At 41.0% G+C, this 14,549-nt stretch overlaps 1 protein-coding gene across 6 annotated transcripts; it reads left to right on the top strand.

Moving 5' to 3' along the window:
- The first annotated feature begins 231 nt into the window (after positions 1–231).
- Positions 232–13,969, top strand: pum2 (pumilio RNA-binding family member 2). 6 transcript variants are annotated; one of them, XM_026318578.2, is made up of 23 exons: positions 233–467; positions 1,884–2,247; positions 3,245–3,313; positions 3,909–4,014; positions 4,190–4,374; positions 4,493–4,665; positions 4,771–5,059; positions 5,150–5,243; positions 5,392–5,499; positions 5,749–5,894; positions 6,209–6,329; positions 6,634–6,774; positions 7,005–7,301; positions 7,398–7,625; positions 7,721–7,988; positions 8,110–8,239; positions 8,335–8,469; positions 8,598–8,735; positions 9,036–9,161; positions 9,430–9,501; positions 10,400–10,521; positions 10,788–10,980; positions 11,412–13,969. In XM_026318578.2, exons 2-23 carry the CDS (start codon positions 1,897–1,899, stop codon positions 11,541–11,543), a joined length of 3,624 nt encoding a protein of 1,207 aa, XP_026174363.1. In that variant the 5' UTR covers positions 233–467; positions 1,884–1,896; the 3' UTR covers positions 11,544–13,969. The 6 variants fall into 6 exon arrangements, with proteins under 6 accessions (XP_026174366.1, XP_026174363.1, XP_026174364.1 ...); XM_026318579.2 differs by having other exon boundaries at positions 7,002–7,301; positions 8,335–8,463; XM_026318576.2 differs by having other exon boundaries at positions 233–531; positions 7,002–7,301; positions 11,412–11,543.
- Positions 13,970–14,549: the final 580 nt, after the last annotated feature.

Below are 14,549 nucleotides of genomic sequence, written 5' to 3'. Positions count from 1 at the left end.
TTGTAATCTCCATTCAAAGCGACTTCACTGATAAATCCCATTTAAAAACACACGCACCGGAATCAAATGTGTTTTATTTACTCGTTCATTTTTTTTTTATTTTATCATTTGTTACAGAGTCAATCTTGTACACAACATTGAATCAGCCAGTATCCAACAAAAACGCACCCAAACAACTTATATTTCGCGGAGCAGCATGTATGAGCGCTGTTTGTGCGTTGAGGATCAGTGTTGGATCCGTGAGTTGTGATAATGTGTCTCAGGAGGTAAATGTGCATTGACATTGTTATACGCATGTCTGCGTAGTTCACGCTATTTACAGGGAGGGGGCACCAGCGCAGGCAAACTCTGAGCCCTGACTATCAAGCCTCGCTAAATCACCGCTCTCTCCAAGGAAACAAAACAATATAGAATCGGGTTGACGGCGAGCAACAACAAGCTAAGACCCTCTGTCGACACGACGACGCGTGAGTGGCTCCTCTTTATTTGTTCACGTCGAAAGCAAAGGCTGTTTGAAGCGACCATCGTAGTGTGAGTGTTTCCCCTTTTGTTTAGCGGTTAAGGCCCCTCTGTTTGGAACTTGAAGGGGGGCCATGTTGTTTGGCCACGGACTGTTTGGTTGATGTTTTAGCTCAACACCGACTTAGCCTGTGCTAGCACCGTGCTAGCTATTCATGTGCGCCCGTTGTTGCGTACGAACATTGTTGTGTTTTGAGGCAGGAGGTGATGTTGTTTTGTGTACAGGAAGCTAGTTTGACCGTTTAACGAGTAACAAAAATTTAACTCTGATGTGTAGCATAGCCAGCCAATAATAAACACCGGGCCCGCTGGGGTTAGCCGCTTTGCTAAGGAGGATGCTAACGCTCACGCTAGGCAAGAAGAATTATAAGTTAACCACTAAATACGCTTGATTTCCCTTTGTGCTAATAAATTGACTGACATAATCAATTAGCTTTATAAGCAACTGTTGGTGATTAACATTTTTAAGCCAAGATTTGGGTAAATACCCAATCAATGTGGCTGAGTTAGCTTGCTTATTATCAGTGGGTTTGCTTGCTAGGTTAGCTTAGCTAGCTGGCTGAAAGGCTTTTGTTTTTTGCCTTTGAATATGAAGTTGTAACTAGTTGGATCATTTTAAAGCCGCCTAGAATCTAAAATTACTCTTTAACGATTTCATGTTTCCCTAGTCAAATGTCAATAATGTTCAATTAGCTAGCGATAGCTGCGTTAGCCTTTTGGTCACCAGCTAACACTAGGCTAACGACAACGTTATCTTCCTAGCATTCTTGGTAACGCAAACCATCCATGTCCTTGTCAGCCTGTTGTCTTGTTCTTGCCTTGATCATGCAATGATCAGCAAACTGCAAGATTTGATTTCCCATGTAACGTTATTGCCATATTGTTTAGTAAGTAATGTTACTGCTACATTTGGACATACCGGGTAAAAATTAACTAAGGTTACTGTCTTAAACTGGGGGAAGACGAGGCATTTAATTAGCAACGCAGGAATTAGTCGTGTCCTAGTGAAGGGAATCAAGCTGTCAATTTAATATTCTTTTAGTACCATTTTTTAATGATGTTTACCTCAGATGTTCGTTAGGAAATAGGCTCACAGAGTAGGCATTTAGGAAAGTTGTATATTTATAGTTTCTGCTAATCTGCTAATTATAAATTTAAATTTAAATCAAATGTTTTGTGTTTGTATTGTATTGGTATTTGTGTCACACTGACAATCATATTACTCAGAACAACACAAAAGCCTTTGTCCTTTTTAATAAGGCTAAATATTGATGTCAGTGTAATATCTATAGTTGCATCTCTAAGCATGATATAGGTTAATTTGAAAGAAGACTCAGTTTGTTGTCATCTTATGTTTTGTGTAGGCTTTCCCGTGGAATGAGCGTTCCATGCAGCATCCTAGGTATGAATGACGTGGCTTGGCAGGAGACGAGAGGTGGGATGCTGCATGCAAATGGTGCTCCTGAGACTGGAGGTGTTAGAGTTCATGGTGGAGGGCCCCTAGCCACAGTTGGAGGAGGTGGACAGGCTCCCGGAGTCCCACATTTACAGGGTATGGACAGGGGACCAAACCCTACTCCAGGCACCCCGCAACCTCCGCTGAGTGGAAGATCTCAAGATGATGCCACAGTTGGATACTTCTTTCAGAGGCAGCCAGGAGAGCAACTCGGTGGGTGCACACCCAGTAAGCATCGCTGGCCGACTGGAGATGCCAATCACATTGACCAGGTAAAAAGCCTTTATCTAGAGTGGTTCCCATCACAGGTCCTCAAGGAACACTGATCTAGAGACCATTAATAGCAGTGTCATTCTTGTATGGGCTAAAAGAGGTAAATGAAAGTATAAGAGCCCATAATCATCAGTGACAGGTCATGTATTCCACATGCTCAGTTAACCCATGATAACCCTGACAGGTGTCAGCCATTCATCAGTTACATTAAATTCCAAAGCTTTACACTTCATTTCAATTGATGAAGTTATTGTACATCAAAAATATAGGTGGTGGTTGTTAATGCAGTGAGATGAAGCAATACAAGGATTTAATGAGTGTCAACAATTACAGCAACATTAATTCACTGAGCAGCACTCCAGTTTATGATGAACACAATGTGCAGAAATAATGTACTAACTACACTGAAAAAATAGAAATGTCACAGTATTCCCCCCCCCCCCCCTTGCTGTCCAGTGGTTGATCTGCTGTGAAATTACACCCCCATATAGGGCAAACAATTGAATTGAAGTCAGGAAGTTGATATTTCGATATGTAACTTGTGTAATTTGGTTTGTTTTTGTGGTGGAAAAGGTATTCTGTTTCACTGGAACCTGATTTATGTGGGTGTACGTTATAAAAAATGTGTCTTTACAGAATGCAGTAATGTAAGTGGATAGGCACCCCCAGGAAGCCTGATAAGGGCTGGGAAAAGATACTAGTAAAAAAGGTGTAAGAGATTTAAGAGTTGCAGGGAGAAAAAAAAAAAAAAACTTGTTGAATGGGCCTATATTGAGTAATAGTCTTGTCAGCTGAAAAGTCTCTTAAAACATTTGGCATTCTGAGAATGCAAATGAGAATATAGATTTATCTTTTCTGCACTGCAGTCAACATTTTTTTTTTTTTTTTACTTTCTCTGATTTGTGGTATTCCATCTGTTTACAGTTACATTAAATTTATTGATTTTAAGACTTTAGCCCCATTTGGTCAAAACCCCTTTTCTTCCCTATGTCTCAGGTCCGTGCTGTGGATGAAATGAACTATGACTTTCAAGCCCTTGCTTTGGAGTCGAGGGGCATGGGAGAGGTAAGGGGGTTTTGGCCCTACCTTTCAACCATTTCTCTGTTATATAATACAGCAGTCAATCAAAAAGAACATCCATCTGAAACACTCACCCTGTGTAAGGTTGAAAAAGTAGATATATAATACTCAGAATTTGCTACTTTACAGTGAATAGCTTAGCACATTTATTGGGACCAGTGAAGAAACAGAAGATGGGCACCATAACAGACCCAAACCTAAAATAACGCTTAACTTTGAAAAAATTTGGGTGTTTGGGAAAGTTGTATATGCATGTACACTGGAGAAATAAATTATAATCCAGGGGTTAGTGATTTGGAAATTTAAATTTATATGCACTGTATTGGTTATCATGAAAGTTACAAATGAAGTAAAATGTCTTCATGAAGGAGAAAGCTACTCTCTCTATGGCCACCTTCAAATCTGGAACTATGGGTGTTCACACTCAAAATTAAATTATGGAGTATAAAAGTGTGTTAACTGTAAAAATGTATATTTAAACTATAAATAGATTTTGAAGAAGCCATGGCTGCTAATAATGTTGGTATTATTATGGGGATCTTAACTGATGTATAGAAAATGTGTACAATTTGTTTTATAGCTTTTGCCAGCAAAAAAGCTCTGGGATTCTGATGAGTTGGCAAAAGATGGAAGGAAAGGGATGCTTCTTGGAGAGGAGTGGAGGGACAATGCCTGGGGATCATCTCGTGAGTAACTTTGTTGTTTTCATGCAGCTGTTCTTTCTTATAGATGAATCATCCTTAGCATTGTGTGTCGTCTGTTGACAATGGTTTGCAGTGTTGCCTTTGACTGGGCTTTCTTAATAAGCTGTAACCTTCTTTTCACAACAGTTTAGATATTTGACCACAACTTTTCATTCAGATCATTCAGTGTCTCAGCCAATCATGGTGCAGCAGCGACCAGGCCAGAGTTTCCATGGGAATGGTGATGCCAATACTGTGCTTTCACCTCGCTCAGAAGGAGGCCTGGGGGTGAGCATAGTGGAATATGTCCTGAGCTCCTCTCCTGGTGACAAGATGGACGGTCGCTACAGGAATGGAGGCTATGTAAGTGAAGTTTCGCTCTCATTTCTAACTCAGACTTCTTAGGGGCACTCAGACTGCTTATTCTAACCTTACTCCCAAGTTTGGCATAGAGACTTACCTGATCTGTTTATGAATATAGGGTGGAGGAGATGCAGACCAAGATGGGAGAGAAAAGGGTGATGCCCAGGAGAAAGTGTCACCCTTTGAAGAGGACAAGAGCCCGGAGATGAAGGTGGGAGAAGAGAATGATCCATCTAAAGTCAATGGAAGAGGTCTGCTGAATGGCATGGACAGGGACTGCAAAGACTTCAAGTAGGTTTTCCTAAGGCTTTTAGGTTTGTTGCAATTCCCTGTCTAGGGCAAAGTTTTGTGCTAATTTGGCATGTGCACTGAAGTTCAACTGCTTTGCTTTCCCAGTCCAACCCCTGGAAGCCGTCAAGCTTCACCCACAGAGGCTGTGGAGAGAATGGGACCCAGTCAGACAGGTTTGGAGATGATGGGACATCACCCCCATGTCCTTCAACATAACCCCACCCAAAACAAGGTCACAGCTGACGATTTCCAGAACCAGGAGGCTCAGAATATGGGAGGGATGGAGCAGCCAGCCGGTGTGGAGTCCCTTCAGTTTGACTATGCTGGGAACCAGATTCAGGTGGACTCTTCTGGGACTCCAGTAGGATTGTTTGACTACAACTCTCAGCAGCAGGTTTGTTGAAGCATAAAACATATTTACGAAGAGATCTAACTGTAAGTTTGCTCAACATCTTGTGTGATCCCTTTTTTGTTTTTTTGACAGTTGTTCCAGAGATCTAATCCCCTGACTGTACAACAGCTCAATGCAGCTCAGCAACAACAATATGCCCTGGCTGCAGCCCAACAGCAGCATCTTGGTAAGGCTGGGTGTTCATCTTGTGTGCCGTACATTGTATCATATAATAGTTGAAGTATTTTGTATTTCAAGTTGTTGAGAGATATGTTTTTACAGTAATTTGAATAAGATTTGAAATGGAAACATTAATTACTCCTCATATTATCCAGCTGGCCTTGCTCCTGCGTTTGTGCCAAACCCTTACATCATTAATGCTGCCCCACCTGGAGCCGACCCTTACACTGCAGCTGGGCTGGCAGCAGCAGCTACACTTGCAGGTAATTACACAGCAGTTTGTTTTTTTTTCCCCCAGATACTTCCCACAGATTCCTCCAAACCCTGGGATATTGTATCCACCTAACTATATGTCTGTTTGTGAAACTGGAACCAGCAAGTTATTTTTCAGCAAATGATCAAACAATCAAGTAGTTATGAAAACAACAGATGACGTACTCTCTGTTAACTAATCATTTCACCTTGAGAAGCTTTGTAAGATGTGTATGTGACATCAAAAATGTTTCTCTCAGGGCCCACAGTGGTTCCACCACAGTACTACGGTGTTCCTTGGGGTGTGTACCCGGCCAATCTTTTCCAGCAACAGGCCGCATCTACTGCCAATCACTCAGCTAATCAGCAAGCTTCCAATCAGGGACCAGGGCCAGGCCAACCACAGGTAGAAATTGTTTATATATTCTAGTCTGACTGTTGTTTGGGTTCAAAAGTGATTCCATATTTCAATAGCTCTATATGGTTGTTGTGCAAAAATATGCTTTTCCAGTAAATTGTCTGTAATGTATATGAAAGCCATGTTCTCATGAACAAGATGCTTTGATTGAATTTGATATAAATTAAATTGTGATGACAGATGTGGGGTTGTTTTGTTTCTAGGCAACTGTATTTCAAATCCAGTCAAACCAAACCCACACATTTCTGATGAAACAAATTTGCAAAAGCTTGTGAGTGTGATGTCTTTACCTTCTCCTGCAGGTCATGCGAACTGGAACCAACCAGCGACCTTTAACACCGGGCCAAGGCCAACAAAGTCAGCAAGAATCTCTGGCTGCAGCAGCTGCTGCAAATCCTGCACTGGCATACACAGGAATGCCTGGTTAGTACACTACTAACACTAACTGTACACATTTACCATCACTATCATTGATTTGGGGATGTTATAACATCTGCAACAGTTATCCTACATTGAAAAAGGGCTCGATTCAATGTATTCTGTAGTAATGTACTTCATTTAGTCATTGTTCAACTCCATAATTATCATTGATTTGGGTTCTTTCTAGTTGTGATCCTTTCTAGGATCATTTAAGGACACAAAAAACAACATTGTTTTGTGTATTGTTTTTAATTGTTTAGGGGTATAGCAATCTAATTGTTCATTCATTTTATGTTTATCTCCCCAGGCTATCAAGTCTTGGCCCCTGCAGCCTACTACGACCAGACTGGAGCCCTGGTAATGGGCCCTGGTGCCCGAACTGGTCTAGGTGGTCCAGTTCGTCTAGTTCAGACCCCTCTCCTCATCAACCCTGCAGCAGCACAGGCTGGTAGGTCCTAGGCCATTTTGTTATTACAATTTTTAATGTTGATGCAGGGTCAAGTATTCACGTATTAGGTAAATATATATTTGAGACCAAGGTTAAGGAGGTTAAGGAACTGCTGTTTTATTCAATAGAGATGTACATAATTGGTACTAGTCTGAACTGTTCCGACTGTCTGTTCTGTTCTTTCCTGTCCTTGTCTTTTTGCTCCTCAAACTGTCTCTCTATACCAGCAGCTGCAGTGTCTGCATCAGGCTCTGGCAACAACATGTCTGGTCCTCCAGCTAACGGGCTATATCGCTCCATGCCTCAGCCTCAGCCTCAGCAGCAACAGGCTCCCCCACCCAGCAGTGGTCTCCCCTCCAGTTCGTTCTATGGCTCTGGCTCAGTCCCCAGCACTTCTCAGAGCAGCTCCCTTTTCTCACACACCTCTGCCGCTCCCCCACCACCAAGCTCCTCCCTGGGCTTCAGCAGCACCGGGGGCTCTCTTGGTGTGGGCTTGGGCTCTGCACTTGGTGGCTTTGGCTCTTCTGGTCAGTAACTTGGCCACAAACTACATGAAACTGTTTTTAGAGTTTTTTTTTTTTTTTTTTTTTTCCCCCCTTACTTGATTTATTTTTTTCTTACAGTGTCCAGCTCAACCAGCAGCAGTGTATCTCGCAGGGACTCCCTGTTGGCAAGTTCTGACCTGTACAAACGTGGTGGCAGCAGTTTAACCCCCATTGGCCAGCCCTTCTACAACAGCCTGGGTTACTCCTCTTCACCCAGCCCCATTGGCCTCACACCAGGTCACTCCCCACTTACTCCTCCACCTTCTCTGCCATCTTCTCACGGTTCTTCTTCCAGCCTTCACCTAGGTAAGCCTATTGTGAAAGTAGTCATTGATTTTCCATCACATTTCGTATCAACACAACTATGTCTGCACGTAATTATAATTGCTGTGTAATCCTAGGTGGCTTGACGAATGGCAGTGGGCGTTACATTTCTGCAGCTCCTGGTGCTGAGGCAAAGTACCGGAGTACCGGTGGAGCATCCAGTTTGTTCAATTCCAGCAGCCAGCTGTTCCCTCCATCTCGGCCACGTTACAGCCGTTCTGATGTCATGCCATCTGGACGCAGCCGCCTCCTGGAAGACTTCAGGAACAACCGCTTCCCAAACCTTCAACTTCGTGACCTCCCAGGACACATGGTGGAGTTCTCTCAAGACCAGCATGGATCAAGGTTATTAATACCTCTGCTGTATTTGGGCATTTTTACTGAAACAATAAAATAGGGTGTTATGTTGGTGTTATGATGTAAGACAAATTTCATTATTTTCCATCTTTACTCATTGTCTATTCAGATTTATCCAACAGAAGCTAGAAAGGGCCACTCCTGCTGAGAGGCAGATGGTGTTTGGAGAAATTCTGCAAGCAGCATACCAGCTGATGACTGATGTGTTTGGGAACTATGTTATCCAAAAGTTCTTTGAGGTTTGGACTGTTAACTCTCATCCTTGTCGTTTCTGTAACCTCACAATAGCACACAAAGACTCGAGCAAACAGCTTTTGTGTCTTGTGTTGTGCAGTTTGGAAGTGCAGACCAGAAGCTGGCTTTGGCAACACGTATCCGTGGGCATGTCCTCCCCCTGGCTTTGCAGATGTATGGATGCAGAGTTATACAGAAAGCCCTGGAGTCTATTTCCTCAGACCAGCAGGTAATTGTAAGTGAGATTTCACTTCTTTTAAACAAATGTTTTGCTTTTATTTATTTTAAAATCAATCCAGAGTATTGCATTCTTTCAACAGTGACATCCATTAAATCTATTTGTCTGTTATTTTCTTATTTCAGAGCGACATAGTCCGTGAGCTGGATGGCCATGTGTTGAAGTGTGTGAAGGATCAGAATGGGAACCATGTGGTGCAGAAGTGCATTGAGTGTGTCCAGCCTCAGGCCCTACAGTTCATTATCGATGCCTTTCAAGGACAGGTGGGTTTATTAATGAGAAATAACTCAAAGTACATTTTCTGTGGGGTTTTACAATTAACTGTACAAAATTTAAGATAATTTCCTTTCTCAAAATGATATGAAGGAACAGGATTAAATTAGCTGTTTAATAGACCTGTGCACATTAGAGTAACATGTAAAGGAAGAAATCTACTGTCCAGAAACAGTTATCGCAAGCTTCCCTTTTTAATCCAACTAAATGCAACTCCTGTTTAGTGGTTATGATCTAATATTTGTCTAACTGCACACGCTGCTTTCCTCTCGCTTTACTTCCTTGTTCAGGTGTTTGTGCTTTCCACACACCCTTATGGCTGCAGAGTGATCCAAAGGATTTTGGAGCACTGCACTCAGGAGCAAACTCTACCCATCCTGGAAGAGCTGCATCAACACTCTGAACAGCTGGGCCAGGTGAGCACATCTGTTTCCATTCTGCTTCATTTCTAAGCTCACATTACACACAGATTTAAAGTTTTGCGTTTTCTAGATGTGATTGATCACTGTTGAAATGTGTGCTTGTCTTGTGTATTTGCATGTCTCCTTTATGTTTGAACATTTCATATTGTTATTGTTCCTGTGTAGTTGTTCTGCTAAACATAAAGTGTAAGGATGAATGTAACTGTATTGTTAGCTGTCATTACATCTGACATCCACCCTGCCCCCCACTTATTCCATCTAGAAATATCAAGGCGTTTCATTGGAGATGACACCCAAAACATATTATACAGTGTCCCGCGATGCACTGTTCAAGGTCAGAGCAATTTGCCTCTCTCTCGCGGATGTCCCTGTGCTCCCTTCCTCTTTCCCTTTTTATCTTTTCTGTTGTATATGATCAGATTTAACATTTAGGTAGATTTCTCCATCTCCAAACTTTTACAGGCCTCCTCCTAACCAACTGAACCACCTTTTTCTTACCTTTCCCCCTATCTTGCTTTATGCTGAGGATTCACAAGGAACATGCTTCCCTGTTGTCTCATCCCTCTCTGTTGCCTACAACATCTCCAAATCAATCTGTTTTTTCATTTCACCTTCTTGATTTCTTTGTAATTGTTTAATAGCACCAGTTTGAAACACTTGGGCCATCAAATGTGATCGCATGTGGTGCTCAAACTTTGTAACTTCACCTTTACCACTTGCGTTAAAGTCAAGTTCTTGCTAAACAGATTGAAAGGAAATGGATTTGAAGGCAAATATTTCCAAATTAAAGGTGGAGATCACATTACCTACCCAACAAATTACTACTTTAACAAGATCATTACAAGTGTGGTGTTTTTTTGTTGCTTGGTCAGGTGAGTTCTTGTCTCCATCTTGTCACACTAAAATTACACCCATAACTGTCTATCACCCATTTCTGAAGGGGCAAAGATGCTTTTGGTTGTGTTGCCTGGTTGGCAGCACTCCACACCAGCAGCATCTCTTTTGTCTGACCTTCCGCAGTGATGACGTAAGGGTATTTATAAGACTACAGATGGGGGTGTCACTCATTCATCTACCTGTAGAGCTGCATGATTTATCTCACACCAGTTAAGATCAATGGTGAAACTTAGTGCATGAGTATCAATCAGTGAAAACGGTGTCACACTGAATCTTTGTGATTAATGAATATTTAAATGTTTAACTTGAGCTTACACCTCCACTGCCTCCTGCAGGATCAGTATGGTAACTACGTCATTCAGCATGTTTTGGAGCATGGCAGACCGGAAGACAAAAGCAAAATAGTGGCAGAGGTTCGTGGAAAGGTTCTTGTCCTGAGCCAACACAAATTTGCAAGGTAAGCGATGCTGCATGTCAGTGTTGCATGATGTTACAGAACATTGCGTTTGAAAAGGTCTGTTGAATGATCTGCTGAAAGATCATGTAATGAATATCCTGAACTATATAAACAATATTTCACTCATGCTTGCACATGCTTGAATCTTGCCTGTAGTGATCCTCAAAAGAAAATGAAAACGTGATAACTATTAAACAGGCTCAGGACTGGTCATCACTTTGATGTCATCAGGTCAGTTTTTAATAAGGTTTCTCTGTTTTCCTCAGCAATGTTGTTGAGAAGTGTGTGATCCACTCTTCACGTGCGGAGAGAGCTCTGCTAATAGATGAAGTGTGCTGCCAGAAAGACGGGCCCCACAGCGCCCTGTACACCATGATGAAGGACCAGTACGCCAACTACGTTGTCCAAAGAATGATTGACATGGCAGAACCTGCTCAGCGTAAAATCATCATGCACAAGGTGGGTCAACTACTAAATGTGTACATGAAGAGAAAAGGGTTAATGTGCACACTGAGTTAACTCTCTCAAGATAACAGGTGCAACACGGCTTACCTGTTGGTCAGAAAATACTGATGACTCAACAGGTGTTAAAGGCATTAAAGCAACACAAAAGGCTGTGTTGCTGTTACTCCAACTACCTTTGACACATAAAATGCAATCCAGACCGACCGGTTTGAGGGCTTATCAGACATCAACAAGCTGCGTGGTGGTTTGTAGTACACAGTGGAAATAATTTTATCTTTGTAACAGTTGTGAAGTGCATAAAAAGTGGAAACGCGGTGTTTACGTAAAAGTAATCTACTAATCTAATTTTGGCTTACTACCAAGTAAACTGTACTACTTAGACATTGAAAAAGGTTTAGTCAAATAGTTTCTCTCTTCTTTCTTAGATCCGGCCTCACATTGCCACTTTGCGTAAATACACCTATGGGAAGCACATTCTAGCCAAGCTAGAGAAGTACTACATGAAAAGTGGATCTGAACTAGGCCCCATCGGTGGCCCAACAAATGGCCTCATGTAGGTTTATTGACATCCTGGGTCCCCTGAAGAGGAGTAGGAGCCTCAAACTCCCTGTTCTGAAAGACACACTCTTTAGCCATAGGGGTTAGCCTTTGACACCCTCTCACATCCCATTTTTGGGGGAATTACCAAAAAAGAAAAGACAAGTCAACTTCACCTAAGAATGCTGTGACAACTGACCCCTGCAACTCTGCCACCCCTGGTGCAGGTCCCCAGTGTGGCCCCCGGGGGATGCACATTCAACAGGCTGATTTTGTTTTTGCTTTTTGTTTTGTTTTTTGATTTTATTTTTATTTTCCTGGGTAAAGCACAAGCCCATTGTTAATGATGTAATTGATGTATTTGACTGGTTTTCATATTATCTTGTACATTTAGTTTTTTACCTTGTAAATTCTCTGTAGGAAAAAACTTATTACACATTTGCTGAAATTTACAATTCTTACAATTAACACCAGCAAGTGACTTTATAAGGCTAAACTGGGCGATCCTTTTAAAAAACAATTCCATTTGTTTTTGTAACCAGATTTGTCAGCTGTTCTAATGAAATTTAGGCAATTGATATTATTATATTTGTATATGATCCCATGCATAGTAAAAATGTTTTCCCATGCCAAAGCAGCTGATGGATTACTTTTGAAATAGCACTACTTTAATGGATGGATATAACCCCCCCCCCCCCCCCCCACCACCTATCCCCCGACCAACCTACCCACCTCCGTCCACAGATGAGTGCTGTGCATCAGTTGCCACAGTCAGCCAGATGTCTTCAAGACCAGTTTGCAAACTTGGCCTTAGGGATTGGTGCTTTAGTCTAGGGTAGTGTTTTCCATTGGTGGTTTTTTTTTTTCCTCTTTTTCCAGGCTAAGAGGGGGCGCGTGTTTATCCCAGCAGCTTATAGTCTGCCTGATGTTTCGGTACTGAATATTAGAGGTTGACGAACCTGAGCTGCTGCATCCACTGAGTCCCATTTGAGCCGTCTTACTTTCCCTCATCCAGGTGATCACTCGGGGTTTATGCAAGATAAATGCTACCGTTAACTTATAGAAGCAGAGCATGAGGTTTGGTTGTACAGCAGGAGTATAACCTGGTGTAATCTAGTGGGGGGGCTTTCTGTGGGGAAAAGGGTGTGGGAGTATGGGGTATGCGTTGGCATGCTGTGACAGGTTTTAATCCTTGGAATGATTTTTTTTTTTTTTTTTTTTTTTTTTTTCTTATGTTTTGTGTAACATCTTATCTGTCTTGTAGTTTGAGATGAACACTGCCCTAGAAAACAGTATCTTTATGTACTGAATAATCATCTCTTGCGTAGAAGTAGTTTAGCGATGTATAGCATCTTTATGTATGAGTAAATTGTTGCTTTTGGGTAGGGGGCTTGCAGCAATGATGGAACCCCCACCGCCTGAAGGTCAGAGTAGTCCAAAAAGTGATATGTTATGGAGCTCATCCCAGCATTGTACATTTGAGGTGACATGAACTAGTGGGACATGGTTGAAGAAAGGGACGTTGAAAGAACCTTTTTTTTTAATGGTTCTTTTTTTTTTTTTTTTTGTTTTTAAAATAATTTCATTAGTTTGGGAATGCAAGTGCATCGGTGGAGGCGGATGGGGCCATCAAAGGCTATACAAATCACCTGTAATGCTTGTAGTGATGGCTTCTTTGCTTCTTATGAATAATTGTAGAATACATGTAGTATATGTGCAGTTAATAAGTGTAAGAATATTAGTTTAATTAAAAAAAAAATGTCTAGTCGTGGTGTTTGACAGGCCTTGCTCTAAATTTGTAGTGATGCTTTTATTTCATTTGTACAGTTGTACATTTGTAAACGTTTAATGCTGTAAATGGGATGTCTTTTACACTTTTTGGGGAGAAAAAAGGCAAAAATGTGCATTTTGATGTGTGTATATTCATCACTCCTTTCCCCTTGAATATAATGTATACAGTTTTATTTGATCAAGTGTTATTTTAAAGAAAAACTTTATGGCTTCATAATCTGGCATGGTTTTTGTTTTTAATCTGTGATGGGAAAGGCCAGCCTCTATTTGTACTGGAGCTGTAACATCCACTGTTGATAGTCTTTATGATGTGTGACAGTTTAAAGAAAAAGAAAAAAAAAGAAAAAACACTGTACTAAAACTGAGGCTGCATTTAGTCCTCTGCTACCATGGAAACTTCACAGGAAATGACAAGAATTATTTTTGTACAGAAGAGTGCTGTATTTTGGAACAGCTACTACCTTGTAAGCAAAAGCAATGTAAAATATTGTCAATTATATAAATATGAACATATGAGTTTTGTCACACTGTCAAAGTCATGTACATTTTCAGGTGGCCTTATGTACATTTCCAGATGTTAGATGAAGAAAACAAACTCATTTTTGGAAGCAGAATTGTGACTATGTATGATTAAAACTGTTCTTCTAACATTTTATCTGCATTGTTGTGGTCTTTCTCCCTGTTGGACTATTGGTGTACAAAATACATTTAACCAAATGATCTATAAATCTTACTGTCAGCTGTCTGTTGTCCCCGTGAATCAGGACACAAAAACAACCTGATCAGCTTGGTGAAAAGCCCATGTGAGGGAATAAGTGTTTTTAAGTAGAAGATATTAAATATTGAACCTTTTTACTATATTGTTGTTATATTTTTTACACAGAAAAATGTATGAATATGTTAAAGATAATTATTACTGTAAGTATAACATTTTGTTTTAATTAGCACCATCTTGACCTATACAACAGTAAAAAAACAAAAAAAAAGATTTCTCAATAATATCATTACAATAATATACAGTATAAGAAAACCTTTATTTATCCCACAATGGGGAAATTGCATTGGGTACAGCAATAGGCCTCAGTGAATGGAAGATTTATGGCGCCGGCTGTTTTAAACTGGAATCGTTCACATATTCTACTGAAATTGTTCATTAGGATTTATGGGCCAATTAGATCATATGCAGGGAGAGAACAAATGACTTGTGGTTTCCTGATACCTGTCAGTGAACAGGT

The sequence above is a fragment of the Mastacembelus armatus genome, chromosome 24, assembly GCF_900324485.2.
Source record: "Mastacembelus armatus chromosome 24, fMasArm1.2, whole genome shotgun sequence".
Classification (NCBI taxonomy): domain Eukaryota; kingdom Metazoa; phylum Chordata; class Actinopteri; order Synbranchiformes; family Mastacembelidae; genus Mastacembelus; species Mastacembelus armatus.
The sequence above is the reverse complement of the archived record's forward strand: the minus strand, read 5'-3'. Positions and strand labels throughout refer to the sequence as shown.

Excerpts from the sequence above, each read along its gene's own strand:
- pum2 (XM_026318577.2), top strand. The coding sequence starts at position 1,897 with ATGAGCGTTCCATGCAGCATCCTAGGTATGAATGACGTGGCTTGGCAG. Across the intron at positions 4,375-4,492 it reads GCTACAGGAATGGAGGCTAT|GGTGGAGGAGATGCAGACCA; the intron begins GTAAGTGAAGTT and ends TTATGAATATAG. Across the intron at positions 7,302-7,397 it reads TGGTGGCTTTGGCTCTTCTG|TGTCCAGCTCAACCAGCAGC; the intron begins GTCAGTAACTTG and ends TTTTTCTTACAG.